Source organism: Mastacembelus armatus, chromosome 17 (genome assembly GCF_900324485.2).
Source record: "Mastacembelus armatus chromosome 17, fMasArm1.2, whole genome shotgun sequence".
Lineage (NCBI taxonomy): Eukaryota > Metazoa > Chordata > Actinopteri > Synbranchiformes > Mastacembelidae > Mastacembelus > Mastacembelus armatus.
In genome coordinates this window covers 14,673,613-14,700,407 of record NC_046649.1, presented here as the reverse complement: position 1 = coordinate 14,700,407, position 26,795 = coordinate 14,673,613, and the positions used below count along the sequence as shown (strand labels likewise).

The 26,795-nt window shown below is 38.6% G+C and overlaps 1 protein-coding gene across 1 annotated transcript in view; it reads left to right on the top strand.

The window, feature by feature from the left end:
* The window catches only part of cdh2 (cadherin 2, type 1, N-cadherin (neuronal)), a 70,156-nt gene that overhangs the window by 21,174 nt on the left and 22,187 nt on the right, over nt 1-26,795 (top strand). The window contains exons 3-11 of the mRNA XM_026312838.2: nt 13,796-14,016; nt 16,782-16,949; nt 18,150-18,305; nt 19,232-19,376; nt 19,702-19,874; nt 20,422-20,559; nt 24,046-24,213; nt 25,412-25,567; nt 26,494-26,638. Coding sequence (XP_026168623.1) covers nt 13,796-14,016; nt 16,782-16,949; nt 18,150-18,305; nt 19,232-19,376; nt 19,702-19,874; nt 20,422-20,559; nt 24,046-24,213; nt 25,412-25,567; nt 26,494-26,638 — 1,470 coding nt within the window. The remainder of the gene's footprint in view (nt 1-13,795; nt 14,017-16,781; nt 16,950-18,149; nt 18,306-19,231; nt 19,377-19,701; nt 19,875-20,421; nt 20,560-24,045; nt 24,214-25,411; nt 25,568-26,493; nt 26,639-26,795) is intronic.

Below are 26,795 nucleotides of genomic sequence, written 5' to 3'. Positions count from 1 at the left end.
TCTGCACTGGCAGTAAGGTGGCTGTGGACAGTGAGTTACAGCTTAACAGCTCTTAGCACTGATCATTAACAGTTCTAACACACTAGGATATTAAAGTTTGTTTTACTGCTCCCATCAACAACCATGCAGCACTATAGACATGTGTTATTGAATTCATATAATGTGAGTTATTAGGCTGTACATCTTGAGTGTCCATGTATATTGCCAGATCTGTCCTGTGTGGTCCTAGAGGAAATAGAGTAGCGCAGAAGATCATATTGGTTAATAAGCAGCTGTGCCATCCTCTGACCACAGAAGATATGAACAAAAATAAAAGGTTATTATTATTGTTATTATTATCATCACCCCTGGACTTCTTGTCTGAATCCCTACATCCATCTGAGCATGCTCACACCTGGTGCAGATAGACTTTGTTCAAAACAATAAATAATAAGCTTACTTTTAGCACAAGGTTTTATCAGCCAATGAAAGTAGATTAAGTTAGTGAAAAGAAAAACATAATTCCTGTGCCCACTCCACTGAATCAGAGGCATGCGGATAAGTAGAGAGAACAGCCTTAGATGAGAAGCAGTGTAAGTAATAAAACCAGCCACAGACCAAGTGATGCAGCCCCCTTCATTCCTGTTCGTCTGCTCATGTGCTTTAAAAAATAGGATCAATTCCAGTCTCTGGAATTGATGTTCTTACCTGCTTGCCTAGTAGAGTTTTACTACAACCTAAATTGCTTTTTTGTGCTGTTTACATAATCACGTCATATGTTGGTATATTGTGTTTAAAAAAAATCACACTTTTTTTTTCAAATTTTGCTCAATTCTACCTGCTTGGGTTTGGGTCCTCCTCAACTGTGACAACATAAGACTTTTCTTCACCCCTCGTGATAGCTGCAGTTGTACTAAGTTTAGCAAACCTGTTAAGAGTGGAAAAAACGTCGTTGTATATGAACAAGATTTATTACCTTGCAGGGGTAGTAAATATCTCTGCTCTTTGCAGAGCTTAACAGCATATTAGAGACTGACGATCAGTGACTTTAACCGTGAAAAACAGCAGGGCTACTGACACTCCCACAGAGACACACACATGACAGCCTCTCGTAGTTGTGCCACTTGCTCAGCTACAACACAGGTATCCACACAGTGCCTCTCTCAGAGGAAACATGCTGGTAGTAACTGTCAAGCTCCACCAAATCCCCCCGTCTACTCCACATTCCCAGACCCTGTGCATCACAAATTACATAGCCCCGCCTTTATCTTGTTGTAGCCTCACTGTTGCATTTTAAATATGATGGGAGGGATGCTTGCAGCAGAATGTGAGGGTGTAGCCACCCTTTAGAGAACCCTATCTAAAACAAGTTACTCCTGATTAATTGTGACAATGGAGCTGTGCTGACCTTACCTGTGTCCATGTGACTGCTGGCCAGTTGCTGCCAATTTTACCTAAGTTTGGCATTTCCCTAGTAATGAAAAATGAGATCAATAGTCATGAAAACTAAATTAAGTTAGTTGTAGCTTTTCCTGTTAGTAAATCAACTGTAACACAGGAAAGTCTTATACCACAAACACAATATCTTATTTTTGGATTAACTCTGAGTAGTATTAGGAATCATCTTGTATATACTCTGTATATATGAAAGAAGAAAGCAGGGAGGCACACTAGGAATTATGTGGTGGATTAGGCTGCAACTGTGTAGTTTGATGTCTAATCACTCCTTACGTACATACTCTTCTAGGGGGGGTCAGAGAGACTCTTCAGTAATCCCCAATGGCAGTGGGATGTCTTCCTTGTGAATCTTGCCTCTGTTGACATAACACACTGTGAACGTGCATTTTTTTGTTTGCCTGAGAGGTTCCACTGAAGCGGAATGGGACAGCACAGACCAAACATAGCACCTCACTTCACTCCCTTTCATCTGTCTCTTTATTTCTCTGGGTCAGTTAGGGTGACTCAAGTGGAGGTACCATGATGCTTGCACTTTTTAAGTGTAAAAACTCACTTCTCAACTGGGTAGATACACAGGCCTGGTCTGAAGACATTGTATATTTGGACAATTACCCTGCTTATTGACAGATCAGGCCACTTTTGTGGCATTCAAAACAAAGAAATTGTCTTTTTTGTCTATTTCTTCTTGGTAATGTGGACAAACAGCATGCCTTTTCACTATAAAACTGTGGGTCACAATGCACGCACTACTGATCATTTCCTTGATACCACATAACAACACCAGAAGCTTTCTCTGGTGTTTCATGTTTGTGCCACCTGCATGTTTGTGCCACCATTGCCAGTGTTAGTGTGACCCTGAAGTACACTGCTCTCACTGTGAGGCGACAGACTATTCCCACGAGTCCTTGTGTTAAAAACCCAAGGTCTGGAAACATTTCCGCAGGCAGCCTTTCCAAGCGGAGACAGATTTGTACATGACCATGCTTGTGGTTTGGTGTTATATCTGCAGACAAACTGAGGACAGATGTGTTTGGAGTTATTTAACCCTCCCCCCTTTCCTATTCCCCTGTGATCCTCTATTCCCCTCTCCCTACTTCCAGTTCCCCTAATCTGGGACTCATTGTGTCTGTAATAAAGCACAGCTGCACAGATCCTTCTCTGAACCCACTCAGTTCAGCTGATTACAGGGAAATAAGAGGTCTCTACTCTCACCGAGTCCAGTCACACAGCCATGCACCCCACATGTTAATGCTCCACTGTTCCCTTAAGACAGATAATGCATGTGAGAGGCGATGCTTCTTTGTGCTGCTGATGCCAACACTAATTGTTCACACCTGATGTTGCATTTGCACTGGGCAACTGTTACAGTGAAGGAACTGTGATGTGTAACACTGATTTTGCTCATATAAGGCAAGCTTCGTTATTTCTGTCATTCTTTACAAACTCTTGAAATGCGCATTGCACATTTCATAGATGTGTATACCTAATTTTCAGTCTTCAGGCATTTTGGAACAGAAAACTTTTTGTTTTTGTGTAGTTTTAATGCTGCTCACTCTCCATTATGTGAATGCAAGACTCCAGTGCAGTATGTCAATTTGTTGGGTTGGATTGTGTTAAATTGCCTCTGCTCGGAAATAAAAAAAAGAAATCACGCATATGAAAGTGAACAGCCCTAATGGAAAGATGTGTCTCTCTTACAAATTGATGCCGCAGTGAGCGTGAGAGACTGAAATTCCGTATTAAATAAAACAGTAACGGGAATTAACACCTCCTGAAATGTGCAAGAGATGCAGGTGTCGCACAACTTTTCATCCAAAATCAGTTAAGAAACTCATGTTTTCAAAGTCTATATACTGACAGCGTTTGAAAAAATAGTGTACAATTAGTTCCTTGTCTTTTTCAAATTTGCAGTCAGTTTGAAAACATGATTCATTCAGCCTTGAGATACAAAATTTAATTGCTTTGCACAGATGGATATTATACTATCATTCAACCATAGAATAACCTGTCTTCTCCCTTTTTTCAATTCAACTCTTTTGAGCGCAAACCATGTGTAGGAAAGGGTCAAGCAGGTCAAAGAAGATCCGTGGCAAGATGCATACGGTATCTCAGTTGTAACTTGATATCTTCAGGAACAAACACAGTACAAAGGAGTAAGCTCTACTGACACATTAAGACAGCGTTTGTAAATTCATACAAATGCATGCTTTCCTCTCTGTTTGCTTTCTTCAACTGGAGCAGCACATAACAAGCTGTCATGCATCTGAAAAGCTGTGAATGTGTTGGATATGAAAGCTTTTCAGAGGAACATTGGGCTTGTCTTTAATCTCCCTTCTGTGTATTTTTCATCTTTTTCTTTAAGCACAGGCTAATTGTGTTTCAAGCGGAATTTGACACGTATTGATTCCAACGTGTAATGGCAAATGCGCACACCCAGTGTATTGGCAGCTGCCGTAATCCCTTTCTTTGAAAAGCTTTTTTTTTGCTTGCTGTCATTGTTTTGAGGATAGATTTTTTTCCCCACATTTCACATCTTCTTCCCCAACCTTTCAGAGGATGTAGGTTTCTAGAAGCAGTCACTCCGTAGCCTTAGGTTTTTTCATATGTTGGTATGTTTTGTTCTTATTTAGGGATTTTAAAAAGTCAAAGATTTTCAAATGTGGAAGAGCAAGTGAGCAAATTGAGGATAATGTTTAGTAGCTGTGAATGTAATGTCTATTCACCACAATGACTCATTCACTTTGAAAAAGGAGAATTTAAATGTCCTTATGACCTCTTTAGCCAAAGAGCTTATCTTCTTCTTTCTTATGTTTTCTTTTGCATTTTATTCCATCTCATTAGGAATATTTTAACTTCCACACGATTTGTACAATTTACAGAGTTTGGTGTAATGAGTAAGGTAGGATATACAAAATATGTTTTTTATGTACAAATGACTCCATAAATACTTTCTGGTGTGCTTTCAGAGAGAATCAGTAGTGGCACCCCTCTTAAAGTATGATAGTCTTTTCTAGAGGCTGATAGCCTCATCTCCTTTGTCTGTCACTTTGTTTCCCAGCCAAAGAGGATTCACATGCCTTGTTTTTTCCCCATGCCCTGACTTCTCCAAAGGAAAATGCATAGAAGCAGGATTTCCATTAGCTTTGTTCTCAAAAACCTGTGACTGTGCTACACATGGCATAATGGCCCCAGAGTCAGACCCAGATCCCCATGCATTCTTCTTGAGCTTTTATTTTACATCTTACTGTAAGTGAGTGCATCTCATCCTTAGATGTTTTTTTTTTCTTCAAATGATCTGTGTTGCCTGAAATCCCTCACTATTTGAATCTGGCTCAAATTGCTGTGCAGTTCTGTGAGTATGTAGAAGCATAGAGGGAATATGTACATCTGTGTGAGTATGTGTGTGCATGTTATAAAGAAAATGTAAAAAAAAAAAAAAACAATATGTTTGTTTGTGTGGCTAGGTTTGTAATTGGATGCATTGGTCTGTATCAATCTGTACCTCAGCTATTCATTTGCATGTGTTTGATTGACAACAGATCTGGGCACAGCAGGCACCAGTGTTATTCCTTATGAAGGTAGAGCAGATGCACAAACCTTGCTTTTTTATTAGCTGTCTTATTAGCTATTTTCTTTTCAATAAATAGTGTCTCATCATTGCTAAGAATATGGTTGAATTTATATTTGCGTAATAGCGTATCTCCTCTATTAAACGATAGTCCATTTACTGGAGGGTTGGAGCTTATATAAACAGATTCAATCTCACCTCAGGTTAAACATAATGGGAGGTTTTGTGAATTTGCTGAAGTCATCACACTTGATATACTCAAAAAAAAAAAAAAAAAAATCGCATATTTAAGCCCATTTTGACTAATACAGCAAAACTGAAAACAGAGGAAAATAAAGTAGAAATTAAGAACAGACAAAAAACGTCCAGACAAAACTTAAGGAGGTGGAGTTGGGCTAATAGACTTAGAAGCAAGATTAGCTTCCAGTTCTACCCTGTACATTTTCTACTAATATTTTTCAAATATGCAGGATGTTTTATTTTTTTACACCCACTGCCATAGCCTTGACTCCCACTCATTTGTGAATGTGTGAATATGACTCACTAAGCAGAGTGGGGGAAGTAGTGCATGTAAATTGGAATGTTATTCATATTATTCTGTTACACTGCCTTGAATATCACATGATGTCCTTGTCATTGTGTTCTCACTGGTCATTTGTGTGAGTAACTCAGCACAATGTAATGAAAGTTTAAATGTGTTTTAATTTAAAACACAAAATTTAATTTGTTTTAAATTAGTAGTAGGATGAACAAGATGATTTAAATTAGTATTAGACTGAAAGCAGTTGATTACTGTGAGATTAATATGTGCTGTATCGCATGTAGTGTGTCACATATGAAGAGATAACACCTTTTCCTGTCACACATGATGGTTATTATTTATGGTGGCTGGATCCGCTTCATTTCTGTATTAAATGAACTCCAAGTAATGACACAAAAGGTTAGACAATTTGTCAGAATTTAATCACATCCTAATATACAACCATGCTAATTTTATTAAAATTGATAACGTACAAATAGCTTCCTCTGTGGCCATCTCACAGGAAATGGCTTTTTCTTCTTGAACATTAATTTGCAAAACCTTTGTCCATTGTTAATCAAAGTTTTATGAACTGTTTGGCTTGTTTTCTCCCAGTAATGGCCTTGTCTATCTTTTAACTAACTTGGAACAATGTGGACCTTTGCCTTTATAATGATTAGATGTATTTTAAATTAATTTTTTTGATTGAAGTAATTAAAATGACTGATAAACCATCTATTGATATCCATCCCTACAGTGTTACTCCACCTATCATTTTGGTTTTAAATACTCAAACTGCCGTCAGCCTAACATGACCATTTGGAAGCTCCTCCAACCACTCCTGTAGCATAATTAATTTCTCAGCTGTATAACTGCATGAAGAACACATATGTGGTCATGATTTGAGTGATTCAGTATGTTTCCACCCTATGTGAAAACATACATACACTCTTAGTAACTCACTAACAATAACCATCTCATTGCACATATCTTTAAATCATTGTTGCTATAGTTTCCATAAACATGCACGTTACGCTTCATTAAAGTGGTACAGTAAATGAGACATAGTACAATTGCTAAGACTTAGCATTTGCCAGCAGCTTTTCAGCAGCTAAATATGCATGATTATAGTTTTCCTCTCGGTGAAGGCAGAATAAGCCACTGACATCATATATCACCTATTCTGTTTTTCCACCAAAAGCCATGGATAATGGTTGTCCCTGTGGCACAATGACTGGTACAGTTCTAGACAGAGAGATATATTTCTCCTTCTTCTGTCAGCGACAAATCAGAGACAGGAGCTACTCTGCTGGTGTTATTAAAAAGTCTTACAAGAGCCAAAAACATGCCAACAGAAGTTACCTCATAACTGGTCACTTCTTTGTCTGATTTTTATAATTGAGCTTAGACAGAAATGATCAAGGCGAGAAACAAAATAGCTCTGAGTCTGTGCTTTCGAGATCAAAAGAAACTAATAATGCCATTTTACAGGTTGCAGTAAGGCAGTTTTAGTGCTGGCCCTTGTGATCAGCCTCTTCAGAAAATATCAGCTCAGCTGGGAACCAGAGACATGATGGCTGCCTTACCTTTTTGCGTTTTCATAGGGCTGTTAGCTTAATACTTGTCATTTTCATGGACTTAACACAAAATTCATTTAAGAAAAAACCTATACCATTAGCTCTTTCAGCCATTTTGAGCAAATTGCTCACTGTATGAGCTGTATCTATAGACCTGTGTGTGACATAGTCACTCAAATGGAAAGACAAATTGATCTAATGGGGGTGGTTTTCTTACTTAAAATTGACTTCAGGTTCTAAGTGAATTCTGTGCATAGTACTTGAGTTCTTGCTGCAGTATATTTGTTAATCATACGGATACATAAGAAATGAACTATATCAACTATCCAATTGAAAATGTCTAAGATGCAGTAGTACCATGGGAGAGCAGAGATGGATGCATGGTGCAGTGGAGCATTTTCTAAAATGTGTATTACTGCAGCACATGGCCACTAGAAAATGAACTCAGTAACACAGAAACAATAAAAAGAGATGCATGTGGACAACTTAAACGGCTCATTATTCACAATCTGATTTCTAAAAGGTATCTCTGTCTTAACCTGCCTCTGGCCTTCAGCCTGACAGAAAGGAGTTTATTTTAACCCTGTCCACTTTTGTTCTCCATCTCTTGCTATGTCTCTCCATTAATTATTAAAATTTGTGTAGATAGAACAGAGTGACTAATGGCAGCAAGTTTTAAGGTGACTTTGGGTATATTGAGCAATTAAAAACCTGTGGCCTTTCATGAGGGGACACACTAAGGTCAAAGAATAGCTGTCATGTGTGTGACTTTTCGATACCTCATTTCATAGAACTCAATCATTTACACCGAAGAGGTTCTGCCAACTGGGCGGTGCAGACTGTAGAGTTCAAGATTTAGAGACAGGAGGCTATGCAGGCGTTTTATGGTCACATTTACCACTTAGCCCAATCACAGTAATTGTAAGCTTCCTTCTTCAATAAGTATCAATTATTGTCCTTTGAACTTGGAAGAGAAAGACCAGTGAGACATATGAGTATGCATATATTTCTTTTTTACTTTGTAAAGATATGAGTGTTCAGAATTTCTGTTGTTTAATTTACTGCTATATTAATGTGACGCCTTTTTTCTAATGGACTTCACCTTTACGCATTTGCAAGGGTCACAGAGCTTTGCTGATATACATCATAAAGAGTAAGAGTGTTTGACATCTTGGTAATGTGGTCAGTTTTATAACCCACTAAAGCTTCTATATCAGGCCGTTCGTCTCAATAACTCACAGAACAAAATCCCAGTAGCTATGCACTGATAACTGCAGAAGGATGTAGCTTAGCCTTATCAGTTCTTGGCTCCAGTGACACAGTAATCCACACAATGCCCAGCTGTCATTGTACTGGAAAACACAGAATCATTTCATTTACCCAACAAAGCCCCAAGAATAATTGTGATGGCCCGCTGCACTCCCCCTTCACTACTAACCTATTGAGATAGCTAATTTTCAAAGGCCAAATATTACTTATTCAAAAGAGCCCAACTGTCATCACGTATTTTGTTTTGCAGCAAAACCTGTTTTGCCACTGGAATAAGAGGCTCTTACTGAATGTCAGTTTAGGAAGATCACAGAGGCTGGTTGCGTGAGGCTGGCTTTTTCTTCAAAACCCAGCAGGTACAAAGCTAGAAAGCTTGATGTGTAAGCATGGGGCAGACAATGGAGAGAGTAATGGTAGTTTCCTTAAAGCTAATCATTGCTGAGACACAGTATAGAACCTTTGTAACAGGGAGGAACGTTGGTATTCAAAAGGAAATGCAGGTGAGTCCTGGCCCAGTGGGGAGTCTGCTTCCCTTGTAATTGTCCTTCGAATACAATAGTTGCTGTGCCCTGGTAGAGCAAATGACCATGTGCAAATGTGATATAAATGCAAGCGAAATGAAAAGAAGAAAAAAAAAACACATCAAATGATTGGAGCCAGTTTCTCCTCCACTAAGGGCCAGTTTTCTAGATCAAGGCATCTTAAAAATCTCTGTGAGATTGAGATTGGCCAAGGCTTTAGCTGCTGAGATGCTCTATGGTACTTATGTTTCTCAGTGTGTATAGCATTGTGGGTTTGTGTGATAAGTAAAGGTAGTATCAATAATTTTTTTGAGGGCCTCTTCATAATGCTATAATTGAGGCAGCAGTTTTAGGAAGGAAAAATAGCTTCAACAATATGCATAAACTAGACAAACCAAGTGCTAGGGGAATGGTCACTGCAATCAAGCTAGGGAAATGAGCCAGCTGCTTGTTAAATGTGTTTATGCTCTGATGCAATTCGTCTTTAGTTTTCTTAATTGCTAGAGACACTGAACAGAGTACAAATACTATATGTTTTTTCATGTAAATCCCTTACATATTTTAGGCCCAGCTATAAATGCATTGAATGCTTTCCACATTTGAAGTGCAGTGCATTAGTAAAATGCCTTCAAGGGCTTAGACTGGCAAAAAGGGAGTATCATCATTCTCAAATCCATGCTTCGGCTACAAACAGTTTACTTTCTCTGAAGAACACCCTGTTTTCTGAAAACAGAAATATATCTTCACCACATCGCCACATCTCTACTTCTATAAATAAATGCTTTTTTTTTTAAATACCTTGATTCAGATAAGTAGTGCAACTTTACATCACCTCAAATGTCACAGTTTCTATAATGGAACTATAATGGCTATAATTGTGAAGAATAGGATAAGTTGTACAGTAGCATTTTTTTTTCTTACAGCCTTGAAGCTGCAGAGTATGCATTCATAATAATAGCATTAGATAATAGAGTTAGTAAGAATAACATGCCTACAGAATTATGCATAGCAGGCAGCCATCTTATTTTGAAAACATGAGTTTATTGTGCTTTTAGCAGTTTGTGTAATAATTGGGCTATTAGAGAACATGATGTGAACTGTATTTTTTTGTAGTCGCCCACAAAGTCTATAAAGAATGTGGACCTTATTTTGGCATGTTCTCTCCAAATTTGGACAAGATTAAAATTTCATCTCGCAGCGGTTTAAACTGAGGTGCACGCTCCAATGGGGCTTAACAGGATCTTGTAAACAGTGGTGCTGGCATTGATGTCTCACACCACACTTTCAGTTGGAGCCTCTGCTTCACATTGCATTGTCTCATTGCCAGTCCACTGAACTAAACGTGGTCACATTCATTTGTGAGTAATGCATTTTGTCATTGTGTGAGTGCTGTACTATTTGCCAGGGTTGTATATGTGTGTAGATGTGTGTGTTTGGGGAAGGGTGGGGGAGGTTATTTGCCAGGGTCTGCATTAACTACTGATGAAACACCTATGCTGAGTATTTCTCAGCTGTCAGTGACCGCACTTCCAAGGAATGAATGATGGTATATTGGGATGATCTCACATGAGAGGTATCAGTCTTGTCACATTTACAGTACATTGAAGAGGTTTTCAGCCTGCTCACTTGCAGCCAGTCTATTTGGCAACCCGGTATAAAGGTTGAGGTTGTGGAACATTTTCTTTGCCTCTATGCAGTCATGGAGTCCACATTCATTGTTCCAAATTAAATGTATCTCTGTCTGCCTCTGCTTGTTTCTTTCTTAACTATTTGTGTCTGTCTGAGTTGTCACGTGATGGAGCAGACAATAGCGAGGCACTCTGGCACTACGGAGAGGTTAGCTGGGGTTTTTGTGTTGCTTGTCAGTGAGGGGGACATCTAAGCCGTGAATAGAATCATTGAGTCGGAGGTAATTTTGGGCCCCAGTGCAGGGCATTAGTTGGACAGGGCTTTCTGCTGACGGGACTTTTTCTGCTTCTCTTGCTCTCTCCCCATCCCCCTTTTTTAACCCTAACCCTCAGTCCCCCTCTGCTGCATGGGCATTTCTGTCCAAAGCAAAGGCCTTTATCTTTCTTCTCATGACGACATGTCTGATAGGGTGTGGCGCCCAAGGTCTCTTTTAGCTCTGTACCTCAGGGAGTCAGTACATCTAGATATAGATAAGTTGCAGCAGCCTGGTTTTAAGTGGAGCCACACATTTCTGTGATTTTAGAAGCCACCAGAGTCTGGCCGATAAATGAATAGACACATGTTGGACATTCCCATTCATTATCATTGGAAATGGCTGTGCCTGCTGGGAGTTTGAGTAGCGATTGCCTTGGGGGCTAACTGCTGAAGGGCCTTTCAGAGGTGTCCTGATGGCCAAGTTTCAGACAATGTTAAAGAGAGCTCAACAAGAGACTTGGGCTAAAATAACTCACAGGGGGAACGCTGCTGTCAAGTGCACCGCTACACATGCATACAAAAATGTATGGTGGAAAATGTCATTAGGATAGAAAATGGAAATACATGGCCGGCAGCATCTAGTGACAGAAAGACAATATATGTGAAACAAAGATGTGGCAGAGTGAGAGACACTAAAATGCATTTTGTGATGGCTGAGATTAATGATAGATATTGACAACACCTTTAAGCATTTGTATTTAACAAGCTGAGCCAGATTAACATTTGTAGTCTCTTATTGACTTTTAAAGGTATTTGTAATTTATGTTTCAAAGATGACTTAAAATATTTATGGCACATCTCTCTGTTTTTCTGAATTAGAGTGTAACATATTCCTAATCCAAGTACTTCAGTAAGAATAGTAAGATACTGAATTTTCTGATGTCCATGGACTTTTCTTCTATTGCATTGTGAGTTATTTTGACAGTCCTCTTACTCTGTATTCTACCTTTGTCTCAGTATCTGCTGACTTGGACTGCCTGGTGATTGCCTAAAGGCTTTGAGTTTACAGGCAACTAGCTTTAAGGCAAAACCTTTAGAGAGAGAAGGTCATCTATCTGATGACGGCTTTTCCAGGTTCAAAGAAAAAAACTAATTGGTCAAGGGTAATTGAACAAAAGCAGCCAGGAAGAAGATGGTCAAGATTAAGTGCATTCCAGTATAGAAGAAATAGCCTGTCTTGTCATCCTCTGTCTTCATTTTTGAAAGTGCTGGCTCTCCTACAGTGCTCTTTGCCCTAGTGTGCAAGTTAAGCAATATTTCAATGAATGGCAATTGTTCAGAAAAAAAAAAATCCAGTTTGCTGTGCTGCTTTCTGATTTTGCCAGTGTTTACCACTTTTAGAAGGCTGTAATGGCATGTAATCCATTGTCCTTGTAGAAGATTTTTTATCCCTGTTTGAGTTTTGATGAAGTATAGCAAAGTTGCACTTCTTAGTTATCAGGATGAATACATTGTGAATACACTGGATGTCAAATTCCAAACTTTACATAGGCAACCTCATATGTTTGATTTATATTCTCTCTCTGTCTCCCCCTCCCTCTCTCTCCCATTCACTTGCATTCTAGCTCTCACACTTCAAAACCTAATTAGCAAAAGATGCTTGCTGTAGTATTTATTTTTTCATTTCTTTTCTTTTATCACATTCACTTTTTAGTAATAGGAAGATTTTGCTTGCTCTAAGAAAATAGACACATCTTTGTAAATGTCAGGATCAAGGCTCTCTGCCTTAATACATCTGTCATGTCTGCTGTTATAAGCAGCAAGAAAAGTGTTAAATTCACCCATGTCATCACAGTGACATTTGTTTGTACTAGGCCGTGGTTCACTTTGGCTGAATTGATTGCAAGCATTTGGGCGATACAATTAAATTAGATCTGGGGTTAAATGTATGACTTCCTTTAAACCCCAGACTCATCTACTGCGTCCTCCTCTGCAGCCTAGAGGAACTCAGTGTGCTCAGATTGCAGATGATACACTGAAGACATCAGTGGGTCCCCAAGGTAGCAGCATAAAGGAAGATTAGGCACCCCCCTTCAAGGCTTTTGTTAAGTAATTCCACATCTGCTTTAATAATTCAAAGCGGCACTAGCAGAGCTTCCACACAAATGATAAATGGTAAAATTATGATCTCTGTGGCCATGAGGAATTTTTTGTTTTTTCCGTTTTATGCCATTTTGTGTGCTATAAACATGGAGGTGGGGGCGCTGCCTTGGAAACGTATCAACACAATGAATCTTTAAGTGTGTGTGTGCGTACATGTAGGAGTAAGGTAGGCTGTGCTGTGCTGTCACTCACTTGTAACATGAACCGATGTTGTACCACTGCCACTAAGGCACCTGTGGGACTCAAACCCCCATGAGCTACCTGCCTGCAGTGTCTGCATGCATGGGTGAAGTTCAGCATCTTTTCTGTGTGAACATGCTGATGAAATAAACATCACATATGCTTACTTCTGTCTCTTGAGGAGCTGAGGATTGGCAGTCATCTGCAGAAAGCATCCCTGTATGTCATGGAGGACAAAGCTAGCATGCAATGGCCTTAGCTAAAAAATAAAATGATGTATCTAGCAGAATTAAACATGCTTTTACGATTGTATATATTTTCCAAAACCCAAACAAGGCAGGGCATGTAGACATTCTAATTTACACATCCAAATTGAAATGTGATGTTTTGGGTTTTCTTCTTTAATAGCCCTTAAGGGCGCATTTCCCTTTCCTCTGTAGTTTTCTCTGCCTGCAACTCGCTCCTCCACTGCACCTGTTTTGAGCAATACCTTTGGGGCACAGCTTGAAGTGAATAATGTATGAGAGAGAAGGAGAATCAGAAAACCTTTGTGGACCTTCTGTCTGTCTGACTGTCTGTCTTCCACCTTCTTTGTCTCTATAGCTGTTTTTTTCTAGGTTTCTCTCTCACTGTGGGGATAAATTTGAACTTAAATCCATGTCTCTGTCTCTTGCAGTGAGGTTTCTTGACTGTGGCCGAGGTGGTCTGGTGCAGTTTGAATGCAACAACCCATCTGACTTCCGGATAGAGGCCGATGGAGTAGTTTATGCTGCCAGGAGTCTTCGTTACTCGACCCTCTCTGCGTCACCCTTGCTAGTCAAAGCCAGTGATACCACCACTCAGCAGCAATGGGTGACCCAAGTCAGGCTGACATCTTCGACAAACTCTAACCAGCAGGTAAATAGACCACCACTACGTCCATAACATTTCTAATTTGTTTTTAAATTTTCTGGCTACTGTAGAAAGGTGGAATGATCAGTTTTGCCCTCGCCTCAAATAACTTACACTTATTAGGCACACAGCACATTCACAGATGACTAGTTACCTAAATTGTAGCAGGTGTTCCATGAGACTGAATAGATGCTTGCTAATTAAAACTTAATGTGTCACTTTACTAGGAGCACAAATATATACTCAACACGGTCAGTGGGTAGCAAGAGCAGATGTAAAATAGCATCTCATAAAGTTGATTCCAGTGAACATGCCATGCGATCGTGAGGTTATTGCCTTATAATCCGAAAGGGGACACACATCTTTCAGCACTTTGGAAGATGGGAAGCATCTGTCTGAATTGAAGAGTGCTGCTCTAACCGTTCCGCTGGATGTGTTGTGCAGTCATCTGCAATTAGTTAGAATGACCATGTGCTCATGTGTCAACATTGTGGTTAGCCAAGGATCAGAAGTGTGCAAAAAAAAAAAGCATTGTACAGGCTCTTTCTTGTAACCAGGAAATGAAAAGAAGCTTTTAAGGCAGGACAGGTTTTAACTTCAGTGAATTATATAATTGTGCTCAATTACTTTAAACCTACAGGAGTGCTACTGCATACACACATGATAACATGGTATTTTTGTATGTGTGTGTGCTACTTTCTATCCTGAGACATTCTGTACAATTTTAAGTGAGTCTTCATGCGCAAATCAATCACGAAGATCAATTGATCCGCTGAGGCGAACCCCTAATGTGAGCAGACAAAAAATAAATAAATAATAAATTTAAAAAACTGGTGCGCTTTTCCCTGTAATACACCTAAACAAATGACCATGGTTGTCTGTTTCTAAATATGTGGCCCAGCAGTCTCTGGAAAGTGGGGTGTTGTGGCTACAGTGGTCTGCTGGGCCGAAATTAAACTTGTAGCCAGTAATGATTCCATGGCTTTTCACAACACCATCGTTAGCCATTGACACTAATTAACAATAGGCACTTCTGCAGGTACGTGATTTTAATGATACCATTAGTCACTGTTCTTGGTTGGTTGGTCAAAAGCAAATACATACACGTCCCAAACAGGTAAACATGGATATTCTGCAGGATTTTAGATTTTAAGTAGAGGTCTGAATCTCAAATGTTGGTTCTATGCATGTACACAAATGATCACCTGTATCATAACTAGCTATACTGAGTAGCTTTACTTTGATGTGTATCTTTTGAGAGCATTTGGATTCACCCTGATTTGTCTTTGATGTAATCAGGTATTAACTTTCCCATATCTTTATGAGGTCATGAGTGGCTATCTTAGCCCCAGTACAACTATTGTCACGAATCATCACGCATGTCTTAATCACAATTAAGCAATTAAATGTGTTTTATCTGTGTGGATGTATTTTATCAGAACATATGAGGGGGCCTGGCATTTAAAGCAAACCAGTTCTGGTGCTGTGTCGCAGCTGCATTAGCCATACTAAAGTGTAACAGGATGTATCATGACACGTTTTACTGTAAATATTTTAGGCTACAAACGAAGTCATGAAAGACTGAGGTGTTTGATTAATCACACATTCAAATTAGGTATTGAATGGAAGAGCTTGTAGTCCCCAGCAAGTCTGAAGAAACAATATGATATAAGAAAAACAACACATACTATCATGTACAACACAGCAGGGCACACCCTTCAATACGAATGAAAATCCATGGTACAGAACAACAAATAGATATAATAATATACAACATTAAATTTAGCACATATTGTCACAAAAATTAATGATCACAGATCTGGTTCCTCTTAAGCCATTGTTTGAGATGGATTTTAAATGCATTGAAGGTAGACCATTGTCTTAATTCAGCGGGACTGTTATTCCAAATCTCACAGCCCTTGACTGATAACATCGGTTTACTGCATGTTGTGTGTTATTAAGGTATTGCACAGTCACCTCTAGTAGAGGCTCTGGTTACTTTGCCATTAATATTTGATGAACTCACCCAATGGTGGTGGAGCAAGTCCATGGAAGATTTTATAAACTGAACAAGCAAATTTGAATTTTTCAGAAATTTCAAAACTTAAAATATTGTATTTCTTAAGGGCAATGATGAAAGGAAAGATGTTTTCTATCTTAAACTTTTAAGGATTTTTTAAGAAGAGAGTTTGTTGTAAAGTAGTATTCTATAGGAGAAATAAATCATGGAGTGGAGAAATATTTTAGCTGCGTTTTCTAGCAGTGATGGTCTGATTTGCCTAAAATTATGAAGGTTAAAATGAAGGATTTTAGATATGTTTTTCACAGGATTTTTAAATTATAAGGTGGAGTCTATGGTAACACCTTTCCCTTTGCAGACTCAATAATTGACATAAAAAATGCCGCATAGTTGCACATAGTTTGAATTACTTTATTTCTTGCTGAGGTAAGGGATTAAGTAATCAAGATTAAGGACACAGGCTAAATATAATAACAAGACTGTACATCTATTCTGTCAGCTCTGTGAGGCTGTATTCAGTGTTCTGAGCTAAATGCAACAATCCTAATATGCTGATGTTTAGCAAGTATGGTTCTTATTAACATGATAGCATCTTGCAATCCATAAAATAGTTGTTGAGATATTTCAGTCTTTAGTCACCCAACATACAATCTATAGAGCCATGCTACTAATGTGGCAAAAATGCATGTAATAGTTTTTCTGCCTGTGTGATCGCTACTTAGCTCTGAACTAAATCTTTTTCTTTCCACAGGTCCAGGAAGATGCTGTCCCTACAGTCATGTCCAAGGATTTGCAGGAAATAGTGTTTCCACCACGAAACCTGGACGGCCAACTCAAACGCATGAAGAGAGAGTTGGTCATCCCCCCAATCAATGTCCCAGAAAATTCCCAAGGCCCATTCCCACAAGAGCTTCTCCGGGTATCACAGCCTCACCCAAACACATGCACGCACACACACACCATTTTCACAACTTCCAAAAGAAAAAAAAAAAAGTTTTTTTCTTGATATGACAATGTTATAGGTTCCTATTGGCCTGAGTTCCCACTCAGAGAGGCACAGACATGATACTTATGTCTTTAAGAAAATGCTTCATATTTACAGCACTTCGCTAAAGGTCAGGTATCTTTTTTCTACCGTGGAATTTATCTTTTGTTTCAGGGAGCATTCGGTACCAATATAACATGGTATTATTTAGAAGCGGAGAGAAATCTGAAGTGCTCACTAGTGCGATTGTTGCCTGTTGAGATATTGCACTGCCTTTATCATGACTCAAGGACACATATGTCCCAATTTGTTTGCAGTAATTCTATGGTCAGGGCTGGATGTGGGTGGCTAACAGAACATAAGAAATACAACAGTGAGGAAATACTAGATCCTTTTTCACTTCCATGAGTGTCCTATACACATATTACATTTAATCCAGTCATGTAAGATTGGTTGTTTCTGGGTTTGAGTGGATAATATTAGGATGAGGAAACACTCTGTCAGCATGGACCCACAGTGAAGGCTTACATGGCAAACAAGAGAGGTAGCTCAGTGAAGACAGAACTTCAATGCTACACAGACATACATTCTTTCTATACACCCTTTTAGTTGCACAACAACCATTTTTAAATAAAAACTATGATTGGTACTGAAATAATTAGCCAATCAATTATTCCATGGCGAGTTATTACTAACCAAATGACTGAATAACTAAAGATTTGCTCGGTATAGGTTCTTAAAGTTAGATTTTTCTTTGCTCTTCTTTTTTTTTAAGAAATACAATGTTTTGGAGTTTATCAGCAATCTAAAGACATCTCTATACAATCTCTGGCAATCGTAATGGTGATGCAGTTTTACTGTTGGCATTAGATAAACAAACAAATTGGGCAGGTACTACCATTAAGATAGACAAAATAAGATAAACTTTAATTGCAGAAGGGAAATTCAGGTTTTTCATTATTAGCTTATTGCAAGTAAATGAGTATAGTACCCAATGTAGCAAATTTTGACCCATAAGTGTTGTGTATGTTATGTTACTACTCTGTATCGGTAGTAGTCCTAAAACTTGGGTATGGCTCACACTATATTCAGCATTGCTTGAAAGTGTTCATTAACAAATTTTAACACCCACAGATCCGTTCAGATCACGCCAAAATTGGTTCCCTGCGATACAGTGTGACAGGCCATGGTGCTGACCAGCCTCCCACTGGCATCTTCATCATTGACCCGATCTCTGGGGATCTGTCGGTCAACAAAACTTTGGATCGAGAGCACATCCCCAGCTTCCATGTAAGTCAGACTCAATAGTTCATACTAGTATCTTTAATGATACCCCTGTAATTTGCAAATGGTTTTTCTGTTCATGTGTAGCCTCCACAGACTCAATAAACACCGGGGTCCCCCAGGAATTATCCATCTGAGAATATAAAAAAATTAACATGATGGTTTTGAGCAGATTTAGTATGTGTTAGATTATGATAACTTCCAGTTCCTTCTAATGCTACTTTATTCATTTGTTGTTTTTCCATTACATTGCTATGGTCTTTAAATGATATAACTTTATTATTAATACTGTATTTGTAAGTTTTGACACAGACAGGAAGGCATCAAGCAAGGTTTTATTTAAAATTAAATGATACTGTACATGTCATCTAATAGTGTTTACTAAGATGATAAAATATAAGAGGAGCTGGTTATTTAGAGTATGTCACTGATATTTGAGTTTGCCAATTTCCCTCTATGTTCTGTCTCTTGTAATATAAATTTGCTGTATGCATTTCACATTTTGATATTGATATATTATCAGTTTACACTTCAAGTAGCCTGTTAAAAACAGCCTTGTAGATTTTACCTATATTTTCCTATGTTTGTTTTGCAAGGGTCGGCTCAAAAATATAGATATATCAGTGAATGGACAGTGTCTTACATGTATAGAAAAAAATCTGATCACTGTTTGTCTTTTGGCCTATGCACGTAATGGTGAAAAACTGCTAATTAAAAAAATACTAAGCAAAAAGAAGATCTGTTTTGGTCAAGCTGGATTTTCTGAATATGCTCTTGTACATACAGTAATAACTGCAGTGATGACTTGTGCTGTTAATTATCACAGCAGTTTAATTGGTTAGTTTGTGCCAACATACATATTGTTTGCACAGTTGAAAATAGTCCTTGCTTGAACAGTTCTACAGTTCAGATGTGTTTATGTTTTCCTTCAGCTGAGAGCTCATGCAGTGGACCTGAAAGGCAACCAAGTAGAATACCCTATTGACATTGTGATCAATGTGATCGATCTGAATGACAACAGACCCGAGTTCACTCATCAGATCTGGAACGGCACTGTTCCAGAGGGTTCCAAGCCAGGTAATACACTCAGAAAACCGAGCACAACATCACACAGTATGAGCAAACAATTGGCTGTAGTCTGAGCCTCCACATGCTGTTATCAGCTGAAACTGCATTGATGGCATTCCTGGGGTGTCCACTTTGTTAATTTTTCTTGGACTGTATCAAGTGATCAGTGGTGTTAGGATCACAAGAAAGAACCTCGGAAGTGTATATTAAAAAGTTATAAATCTGATATGGGTCAGATGATACTATTCACTCAAGGTCTGTTTTCTTTTGATTGTCAATGGAAGATATGAAAGAAAAGAAATTAGCTTCTTGTCTCTGTCTTTCTGTCCCATAGGAACATTTGTTATGACAGTAACAGCTGTTGATAAAGATGATCCCAAAACAGCTAACGGGATGCTGCGTTATAAGATCCTGTCTCAGAATCCAGAGAGTCCGACCTCCAATATGTTTACAATCAACAACAAAACAGGAGGCATCATCACGGTGGCGGCCGGCCTGGACAGAGAAGTGACTGATACTTTTCCTTTATTTCCTTCTCCCTTTCCCTTTGACTTCTTTCACATATATTTATGAATTAGTTTAGCTTGTTTTCTCATTCGACTCTATTTAATTTTTGTGAAAGTAGTCTTATACAATTGCTGTATCAGCATTTAAGCGACATCCATTATAATTTATTGTCATCTTGATTATTGTAGATCACCATATCCATTTTCCATGTCTACATGAATGCATTTTTTAAAAATATGATTCCAAAACAGCTTGAGTATCTTTACTCATATTCAGACTGTCTGATAACTGAGCCAAAGTGATTTCCTAAAGGTGTAGTTTTGCAGTAGCAGTTTTGTAGTGAACTGCATTATACTAAACAGTGTTTCTAGTTGTTTGTCTATCCTCATTTGCATATAATGGGGCCAGAATATTATGTAGAAATGCACAACATAATTTAGTTCAAAATGACATCACAGCTAATGACTGTGTTAAAAATGCTCACCTCATTGCTATACAAAGAATTTTGTTTTAATCCTGTTATTGTTTTTCTTCTCTTCCCCTTCAGAAAGTGCCTCAATACGCACTGATCATCCAGGCCACTGACATGGAGGGTAACCCCATGTATGGCCTCTCCAACACAGCCACTGCTGTCATCAGAGTCACTGACATTAATGACAATCCACCAGAGTTTACTGCTGAGACGGTAAGAAACAACTTGTATCTGAGAGATTGTTACAGTAATCTTAGTGAAAGAAAAGCACCACATGGACCACCATTTCACCCCAGTGTGGATATATGCACTCAACTCTCAGTTCTACTCACTTACCTAGTTCTGCTTGCTTAGTAGTTCCGAAGCCATACAGATACACAAGTAGCCAGCCATGCATAAAGTGTTATATCCCGTTCCAAATGTTGACACATGCAACTACTAGGATGTCTGTTAAAGTGAAAGAGGCACTTACTGTGCTGGAGAATCACTGAAATTTGTAATGCCACTGTTGTGCTATCAGGGGAGGATAGGGAATGAGATGACCATGACGACATGATAAGTTACCTTAGATGTCTATTTACTTATGTCTATTTGGTCCTGCTGTGCTGTGTGAGGTGAGGCTCAGTGTATTTTCTGCTGCCACAGCAGTATCACTCACACCTTGTTGTTTTGTATGTTCATGGTTTAACCATGCAGTTTTTTGTAGCAGGTGTTCCGAGAGACTGGATTAATGCTGGCTAATTAAAACTTAATGTGTTACTTTAATAGGAGCACAACCATATACGCAACATGGTCAGTGGTTAGCAAAAACAGATGCCAAATAGCATCTCTTTAACTTGATTCCATTGAACATGCCTTGTGATCGTGAGGTTATTGCCTTATAATCCAAAAGGGGTGCACGTCTCTCAGCACTTTGGAAGATGGGAAGCATCTTTCTGAGTTGTAGAGTGAGGCTCTAACCATTCCGCTGGATGTGTTGTGCAGTCATCTGCAATTAGTTAGAATGACCAGGTGCTCATGTATCAATATTGTTAGCCAAGGAGCAGAACTGTGCAAAAAAAGCACTGCACATGCTCTATCTTATACCCAGGAAATGAAAACAAGTCCTTAAGGCTGTTATTCTTAAAGCTGCCCAGCTTTAAGCATTCTGGGGGACTGACCTGGCCGGCCCAGGTGTGCCAGGTGTATAGACTCTAGCCCAGCCAGTACCTGTAACACATAGAGGGGGCAACACAGAGACAGACACAGGCTCCACTGTGGGGAGAGCTGGGGCTGTGACACTTTCTGTCCTGACACATTCTGTAGGGTTTTAAGTGCATATTCTAATAATCTTTGCTGTAAGATCTTTGTTTTTTTGGTGTCCTAATGAACACCCTCATATGAATGTACGGTCCTGTGAGTGCTTGATCCCATCTGATCTCAGAAGCTAAGCAGAGATGGGCCTGGTTAGTACTTGGATAGGATATGCTCTTGGAAGACCAGGGGCTGTTAAACTCAACCACTGTTGCACAAGCCAGTGTGGTTTTAGTGTCAGTCCCAAGCCCAAGTAAATGAGAGGGTTGTGTCAGGAAGGGCATCTGGCGTAAAGCTTGTGCCAGTTCAATCATGCAGGTCAATTAGTCAGCTGTGGCAACCCCCAATGGGAGCTGCCGAAAAAAAAAACACCCCCATATCATAATCATATTTGTTTTACAAAAGCTGCTGTGCTTTTCTTATAGTCCCTGTAATACACCTAAACAAATGACCATTATTGTCCGTTTCTAAATATGTTACCCTCCATTCACTGGAAAGGCAGACATTACTTTTCACCTGGGTGCAAACTTAATACTGACTGTTATGAGTCATCAGTGTTGTGGCTACAGTGGTCTGCTGGGCCGAAATTAAACTTGTAGCCAGTAATGATTCCATGGCTTTTCACAACACCATCGTTAGCCATTGACACTAATTAACAATAGGCACTTCTGCAGGTATGTGATTTTAATGATACCATTAGTCACTGTTCTTGGTTGGTTGGTCAAAAGCAAATACATACACGTCCCAAACAGGTAAACATGGATATTCTGCAGGATTTTAGATTTTAAGTAGAGGTCTGAATCTCAAATGTTGGTTCTATGCATGTACACAAATGATCACCTGTATCATAACTAGTTATACTGAGTAGCTTTACTTTGATGTGTATCTTTTGAGAGCATTTGGATTCACCCTGATTTGTCTTTGATGTAATCAGGTATTAACTTTCCCATATCTTTATGAGGTCATGAGTGGCTATCTTAGCCCCAGTACAACTATTGTCACGAATCATCACGCATGTCTTAATCACAATTAAGCAATTAAATGTGTTTTATCTGTGTGGATGTATTTTATCAGAACATATGAGGGGGCCTGGCATTTAAAGCAAACCAGTTCTGGTGCTGTGTCGCAGCTGCATTAGCCATACTAAAGTGTAACAGGATGTATCATGACACGTTTTACTGTAAATATTTTAGGCTACAAACGAAGTCATGAAAGACTGAGGTGTTTGATTAATCACACATTCAAATTAGGTATTGAATGGAAGAGCTTGTAGTCCCCAGCAAGTCTGAAGAAACAATATGATATAAGAAAAACAACACATACTATCATGTACAACACAGCAGGGCACACCCTTCAATACGAATGAAAATCCATGGTACAGAACAACAAATAGATATAATAATATACAACATTAAATTTAGCACATATTGTCACAAAAATTAATGATCACAGATCTGGTTCCTCTTAAGCCATTGTTTGAGATGGATTTTAAATGCATTGAAGGTAGACCATTGTCTTAATTCAGCGGGACTGTTATTCCAAATCTCACAGCCCTTGACTGATAACATCGGTTTGCTGCATGTTGTGTGTTATTAAGGTATTGCACAGTCACCTCTAGTAGAGGCTCTGGTTACTTTGCCATTAATATTTGATGAACTCACCCAATGGTGGTGGAGCAAGTCCATGGAAGATTTTATAAACTGAACAAGCAAATTTGAATTTTTCAGAAATTTCAAAACTTAAAATATTGTATTTCTTAAGGGCAATGATGAAAGGAAAGATGTTTTCTATCTTAAACTTTTAAGGATTTTTTAAGAAGAGAGTTTGTTGTAAAGTAGTATTCTATAGGAGAAATAAATCATGGAGTGGAGAAATATTTTAGCTGCGTTTTCTAGCAGTGATGGTCTGATTTGCCTAAAATTATGAAGGTTAAAATGAAGGATTTTAGATATGTTTTTCACAGGATTTTTAAATTATAAGGTGGAGTCTATGGTAACACCTTTCCCTTTGCAGACTCAATAATTGACATAAAAAATGCTGCATAGTTGCACATAGTTTGAATTACTTTATTTCTTGCTGAGGTAAGGGATTAAGTAATCAAGATTAAGGACACAGGCTAAATATAATAACAAGACTGTACATCTATTCTGTCAGCTCTGTGAGGCTGTATTCAGTGTTCTGAGCTAAATGCAACAATCCTAATATGCTGATGTTTAGCAAGTATGGTTCTTATTAACATGATAGCATCTTGCAATCCATAAAATAGTTGTTGAGATATTTCAGCCTTTAGTCACCCAACATACAATCTATAGAGCCATGCTACTAATGTGGCAAAAATGCATGTAATAGTTTTTCTGCCTGTGTGATCGCTACTTAGCTCTGGACTAAATCTTTTCCTTTCCACAGGTCCAGGAAGAGGCTGTCCCTACAGTCATGTCCAAGGATTTGCAGGAAATAGTGTTTCCACCACGAAACCTGGACGGCCAACTCAAATGCATGAAGAGAGAGTGGGTCATCCCCCCAATCAATGTCCCAGAAAATTCCCAAGGCCCATTCCCACAAGAGCTTCTCCGGGTATCACAGCCTCACCCAAACACATGCACGCACACACACACCATTTTCACAACTTCCAAAAGAAAAAGAAAAAAAGTTTTTTTCTTGATATGACAATGTTATAGGTTCCTATTGGCCTGAGTTCCCACTCAGAGAGGCACAGACATGATACTTATGTCTTTAAGAAAATGCTTCATATTTACAGCACTTCGCTAAAGGTCAGGTATCTTTTTTCTACTGTGGAATTTATCTCTTGTTTCAGGGAGCATTCGGTACCAATATAACATGGTATTATTTAGAAGCGGAGAGAAATCTGAAGTGCTCACTAGTGCGATTGTTGCCTGTTGAGATATTGCACTGCCTTTATCATGACTCAAGGACACATATGTCCCAATTTGTTTGCAGTAATTCTATGGTCAGGGCTGGATGTGGGTGGCTAACAGAACACAAGAAATACAACAGTGAGGAAATACTAGATCCTTTTTCACTTCCATGAGTGTCCTATACACATATTACATTTAATCCAGTCATGTAAGATTGGTTGTTTCTGGGTTTGAGTGGATAATATTAGGATGAGGAAACACTCTGTCAGCATGGACCCACAGTGAAGGCTTACATGGCAAACAAGAGAGGTAGCTCAGTGAAGACAGAACTTCAATGCTACACAGACATACATTCTTTCTATACACCCCTTTACTTGCACAACAACCATTTTTAAATAAAAACTATGGTACTGAAATAATTAGCCAATCAATTATTCCATGGCGAGTTATTACTAACCAAATGACTGAATAACTAAAGATTTGCTCGGTATAGGTTCTTAAAGTTAGATTTTGATTTGCTCTTCTTTTTTTTTAAGAAATACAATGGTTTTGGAGTTTATCAGCAATCTAAAAACATCTCTATACAATCTCTGGCAATCGTAATGGTGATGCAGTTTTACTGTTGGCATTAGATAAACAAACAAATTGGGCAGGTACTACCATTAAGATAGACAAAATAAGATAAACTTTAATTGCAGAAGGGAAATTCAGGTTTTTCATTATTAGCTTATTGCAAGTAAATGAGTATAGTACCCAATGTAGCAAATTTTGACCCATAAGTGTTGTGTATGTTATGTTACTACTCTGTATCGGTAGTAGTCCTAAAACTTGGGTATGGCTCACACTATATTCAGCATTGCTTGAAAGTGTTCATTAACAAATTTTAACACCCACAGATCCGTTCAGATCACGCCAAAATTGGTTCCCTGCGATACAGTGTGACAGGCCATGGTGCTGACCAGCCTCCCACTGGCATCTTCATCATTGACCCGATCTCTGGGGATCTGTCGGTCAACAAAACTTTGGATCGAGAGCATATCCCCAGCTTCCATGTAAGTCAGACTCAATAGTTCATACTAGTATCTTTAATGATACCCCTGTAATTTGCAAATGGTTTTTCTGTTCATGTGTAGCCTCCACAGACTCAATAAACACCGGGGTCCCCCAGGAATTATCCATCTGAGAATATAAAAAAATTAACATGATGGTTTTGAGCAGATTTAGTATGTGTTAGATTATGATAACTTCCAGTTCCTTCTAATGCTACTTTATTCATTTGTTGTTTTTCCATTACATTGCTATGGTCTTTAAATGATATAACTTTATTATTAATACTGTATTTGTAAGTTTTGACACAGACAGGAAGGCATCAAGCAAGGTTTTATTTAAAATTAAATGATACTGTACATGTCATCTAATAGTGTTTACTAAGATGATAAAATATAAGAGGAGCTGGTTATTTAGAGTATGTCACTGATATTTGAGTTTGCCAATTTCCCTCTATGTTCTGTCTCTTGTAATATAAATTTGCTGTATGCATTTCACATTTTGATATTGATATATTATCAGTTTACACTTCAAGTAGCCTGTTAAAAACAGCCTTGTAGATTTTACCTATATTTTCCTATGTTTGTTTTGCAAGGGTCGGCTCAAAAATATAGATATATCAGTGAATGGACAGTGTCTTACATGTATAGAAAAAAATCTGATCACTGTTTGTCTTTTGGCCTATGCACGTAATGGTGAAAAACTGCTAATTAAAAAAATACTAAGCAAAAAGAAGATCTGTTTTGGTCAAGCTGGATTTTCTGAATATGCTCTTGTACATACAGTAATAACTGCAGTGATGACTTGTGCTGTTAATTATCACAGCAGTTTAATTGGTTAGTTTGTGCCAACATACATATTGTTTGCACAGTTGAAAATAGTCCTTGCTTGAACAGTTCTACAGTTCAGATGTGTTTATGTTTTCCTTCAGCTGAGAGCTCATGCAGTGGACCTGAAAGGCAACCAAGTAGAATACCCTACTGACATTGTGATCAATGTGATCGATCTGAATGACAACAGACCCGAGTTCACTCATCAGATCTGGAAGGGCACTGTTCCAGAGGGTTCCAAGCCAGGTAATACACTCAGAAAACCGAGCACAACATCACACAGTATGAGCAAACAATTGGCTGTAGTCTGAGCCTCCACATGCTGTTATCAGCTGAAACTGCATTGATGGCATTCCTGGGGTGTCCACTTTGTTAATTTTTCTTGGACTGTATCAAGTGATCA